General features: G+C 39.3%; 1 protein-coding gene across 1 annotated transcript; it reads left to right on the top strand.

The window, feature by feature from the left end:
* Positions 1-6: 6 nt before the first annotated feature.
* LOC130550910 (fibronectin type-III domain-containing protein 3A-like) lies at positions 7-4695 on the top strand. Its single transcript, XM_057328441.1, has 7 exons — positions 7-49; positions 146-264; positions 2120-2225; positions 3340-3515; positions 3643-3756; positions 4001-4150; positions 4294-4695. The coding sequence occupies exons 1-7, from the start codon at positions 31-33 to the stop codon at positions 4693-4695; spliced, it is 1086 nt and encodes a 361-aa protein (XP_057184424.1). The 5' UTR covers positions 7-30.
* The last annotated feature ends 251 nt before the right edge of the window (positions 4696-4946 follow it).

Raw genomic sequence — 4946 nt, 5'->3', positions numbered from 1 at the left:
GGTTCAGATGTGACGAAGTATGTGGTGGAGATGTCTGCTGATTTAAGCGGTACGTTTCAGTGACATTTTCACCATTCTGTATACTCTCATGTTAATGATGTCATTATTATGGTAGTTCATTGATTGTGTGTGTGTGTGTTGTCAGGTTGCACATGGAATCGAGTGTACAGCGGCTTAGGAACGGAGTGTGCTTGTGATGGTCTGAGTCCAGGAGGTTCATACCAGGCCAGAGTCCACTGCATCAGCGCCGGAGGCGAGAGTCCGGTATGTCACACACAGAATTCTTCTGATTCTCTTTCTCAGAAGGAATGTTCGAAACCAAGATGAATCATGAGATATTAGGTCGAAACTTGATTTGATTTAAAGCAAAAAATCGATAAAGGTTATTGAAGGTCAGTTAAAAAAAGTGTTGTATGATTAGCCAACTATCCACTTGATGCACAATGATGCACTTCAACTTAAAGTCGGCATGTAAAGGAAGTTGTGATGGTGTAACAGCTTCTGGAATGAAAAGAAAATATAGGGTGGGTTATGATTCTTGCTTCGGGAATTAATTGATTTGCTCAAAGTTGATATCCTTGCCATTGGAAATTCAGTAAAGTCCCGTCCTCACCGAAAGTCATACAGAGGAAAGAGAAGAGTCGATATTGAAAGGAAAGAGAGGTTTTTCCTTTGACATAAAAAATGAGATTTTTTTATTTTATAGTGACTTCAAAATATTTTGCAATTTCTTGGCTTTATTTTATTCTGTTGATATTTTGGATCAAGTTTTTAATCTAGTTAATCAAAATGTTGTCTTTCATTTTTTAGAAAAAAAAACATCTTTTGTTTTTATTAAACACATTACCCACCGTGAACATAGCTGTAGAAGCTGATATGACATTAAAAAAAGGAAAGAAAAGAAAAAAATGTTGGCTTTAAATGTCAATCTATTAACAAAAACATTCTCATGCATATAAAGCAACAGTTCAATTTTTTTTTCATTTATTGCAAACTATTGACATACAGATACATACAGTAAGTAGCTTGAGAGTCGCTAACATCATCTGCAGAGTTTCATGAAAAATAGCCTTTGTTGAGCGTTTATCTGTTACCATGGAAACGGAAGATTTGTTTTATGAATATGGATAGTTTAGTTTTCACTTTCACAATATGGCTGTTAAACATGTCTTTAAGAAATCAAAATCACTGTCTTGTGGCCTTTAAAGAGCGATTGTATGTATTCGCTTGATCTGTAAAATCACGTCATGAAGTGTTTACACGTCATTGTTGAAAATCAATTTCTCGATAGAAAAATAATATTATTGCGGACGCTTGATGCTACGCTCTATTACACCAGGGCCAGGTTAACCACATCAGTCAAGGTCGCTCATCTCTGCGGGACTGTCCCGCTTATTTTTCTACCCATCTGTAACGCGTTTCACAACATCATCACTCAAAACGTTTCTATTTTATTAAAGAAGACGAGGTTTGCTCCGCACAGCACATCGGGGTCAGGTTCTTTCAATCTGTCGCCATCACCCGCCTCCCATTTATAGGTACGCTTCCACCGAGATTGCCAGCTTGTTTCCCCTCCGCCATCACCTCCTCGCCATCAGAATCTTGACGCGCTTTTTATTAATGGAACGCTTTTGGCGTGCGGCTGCTAATCATTTTTGCCTTCCGTCTCCTGATCCCTGGGGTAATGGCATTGTCAGCGCTTAGCAGATGCGTATCTGCATGCGGGAATCGTCAGTGCGCAGCTATGACTCATGTTGGCAGTCATGTGAGAGAGAGAATGCTCAGATGGCTGCGGTCTGATGGGTAAATACAGTATATGGAAACGGCTCTCATTGATGAGGTGCATGTATCTGGATTCATGATAGAAGCATTTTTATCCTATAAAAGTATGATTTTAACAGACAGCGAATCAGTTATTTTTTTAATAGGTTTTCGAAATTGAACCGAGACTCGGAACGATTCGCAAGAAAAATCAATTCAATGTTGATACATGTTTTTTTTAGTTCTATTGAATTCAATGCACTTAGCAGCAGTTCAGTTTAACGATTTAATTCATGAACTTAATACTAGATAGACATTAGTTCTTGTTTTTTTATTGATGTTTGTGTTGTTTTTTTAGTTGACGGAAGCCCTGCAGATCCAAACCCCACCTGTTCCGCCAGGCCCCTGTCAGCCGCCCAGGGCGGTGGGCAAACCCAAAGCGAGAGAAGTGCAGTTACGCTGGAGTAAGTTTTGCTGTTGTGTGCACATATTTGTGTATATCAGTGTTTCCTGAACATTTATTCGACAGCGATGCTCCATGCATGAACGGCATGTTTGCGATTTGAGTTTATTAAATAAGCTGGCCCCATGAAATAATGCAATAACTTATATATTTATAAATATTTAAATATTTTGTAAATATTTAAAAGCGTAAATGTTTATATGTGTATATATAGTGCTGTCTTCACTTCCCACTAAACAAGCATACAGCCCGAACCAGGGTCATCAGATTCTTGAGTAAACTCTTTATTCAGAAATCTAAACAAAAATGACTTTTTCCATGTGTTTATGACATGTAGTTAAAGATACATGTTTACAAGACAGCTGTTATATTAAATAAAGAATTAAATAAATATCTAAAATATATGTTTATTATGCTATAATTAAAAATAATGGTAAATAATTCATTTTAATTATTATTTAAAATGTACTAAAAACTGTAATTCATATTGAATTATTAATCAAAATTGTATTCATATTAAAAGTAATGTTTTTTAAGATTAAATCTTATATTAAAATCAAGGATAGATGGTTTCATCTTAACTTTTGTGACCCCAACTGAACTTCCTGTACACATTCACAAACAACAGAGTGCCTGTAGATTATTTCTGAAGAAACCGAGAAGAACCGTTACTTGGCTAAACTTGTCTCTCCAATATTTTGAATTTAGACTCCGATTCCAAGCTCAACCGCTAGATGTCAATGTACCACACGGTTTCTTTAAATGCAACCAAACTACAGGCCCCATTCAACAAATTGTTTATTTAATAAAATGAACATCCAACAAAATTCAACAAATAGTTTATTTAATAGTTATTATACAGTAAAATAATAATGCAAATCAATATTAACATAAACTAAATAAAAAATCAATTTATTAGACCCTAGCCAAACACAAACCGGACGTTAACTGGGGGTCAGGCGCACGCGTCCAATAAAACGGTCTATATTAACATCATATTTCATTTTAAAATGACCAAAAAATCATGTATTACCAGAATTCTGTTATTTTACATGCAATATATTTGAATAACCGTAGAATATTAAAGTAAATAATAATGTTTTTACATCTGTTAGCGCCCCCTCTGGTGGACGGTGGTAGCGCGGTGTCTTCGTACAGTGTAGAAATGTTTGCTCCTCAGGCTGATGAGGGCAGGGAGGTGTTCCAGGGCTCTGAACTGGACTGTACGGTGGGGAGTTTACTGCCCGGCAGGACCTACGGATTCCGGCTCAGAGCCGGCAACAAAGCTGGGGTGAGTGCATGTGTCCACACTCACTGTTGTTCTGATTTATACTTACTAATCATCACACTGCAGTTGTTCCTTTTATAAAAAGAGTCATGTCCTTTTCTCTAATTGTCTATTATTGTGTGATTAACAGTTCGGGCCATTCTCAGAGCGAACGGAGGTAACGACAGGTCCCGGTGCCCCTGAGGCGTGTCGGCCCCCTCACATTAACTGTAAATCAGCGACGTGTGCTGTGGTGAGCTGGGAGGTGAGTAGATGCTCTTATAGACTGTAATGATTCTCGAGTAGCTTTGGGTTGAATTGAATAAATCAGTTCAGTGGGACTAATTCAGTTTCTCATAAGTGTTCCCTGGACTTCTTCAAATAAATCTTTAGTACATAGGTGTTTGTCACAATGCTGAAAGCTACATAATTCTTCTGTTTGTGCTGTATACTTAACATGTGTAGTCTAATCATACCATTGATGTGTTCCACTTCAAATATCCGTACAGGTTCCTCACTGTAACGGAGCAGCCGTGTCAGAGTATCGTCTGGAGTGGGGGGCAGCGGAAGGCAGCATGCAGAACTGTTACACCGGTGCTGCGCTGTCTCATGAGCTGAGAGGTCTACAGCCCGCCTCCAGTTACTTCTGCCGGGTGCAGGTGAGAAACGCTTTTCAACATCACCGGAGCTGTTTATAGTAAGATCTGCCGTGGGAAATAAGCCGATAAAAATTAAATGAGCCAATGTTACGTTGTCTGCGCCACCCAGTGGTTATCAAAAACATTTGCATTTTTGGCTTCAGGCTGTAAATGTAACCGGCGTGGGGCCCTTCAGCGATGCCGTGCTCTGTCAGACGCCCTGCTCAGTGCCGGCGGCGGTCAGCAGCGTCCACGCCCTCCGGGAGTCAGAGATGAGAATGGAGGGAGGAGTCACGGAGAGAGGAGAGGAGGAGGATGAAGATGAGGAAGATGAAAGCGACGAGGCCCCGCCGCTCCTCTACTCTCCATCCACCTGCCTGGGGCTGCGCTGGGAGCCGCCGTGCAATCACGGAGCTGAGATCACCTCGTACCTGATCGACCTGGGAGAGAGACAACCCGTCCTAACTGGCCCTGTAACCAAATATATCATCCAGAACCTGCAGCCCGACACCACGTACAGGTACAGAGATGCTGGTTTAAGCATCGATACTGAGGTCTATGCATAGGTCATTTGCAGCTGTTGTTGCAGATGCAGTTCATTGTTGCATCTGTTCTCATAATCAAAATTCATTTATTTAAGTAAATATTTAATAAATGTTTATAATAAAACTATAAATTCTAAGAAGCAATGAAGGTTGTGGTATAGACCACTTCGGATAACGTTTGAACAACCAATACAACCAATAGAACAGATTCAAAATGTTAAACGAATATATGTCAGATTAATTTATATATGTAAGATTGAAAAAAATAATTA

This window comes from Triplophysa rosa, unplaced genomic scaffold (genome assembly GCF_024868665.1).
Source record: "Triplophysa rosa unplaced genomic scaffold, Trosa_1v2 scaffold479, whole genome shotgun sequence".
In the NCBI taxonomy this organism is placed as follows: domain Eukaryota; kingdom Metazoa; phylum Chordata; class Actinopteri; order Cypriniformes; family Nemacheilidae; genus Triplophysa; species Triplophysa rosa.
Note: the sequence above shows the minus strand (reverse complement) of the source record. Positions and strands in the feature narration are given on the sequence as shown.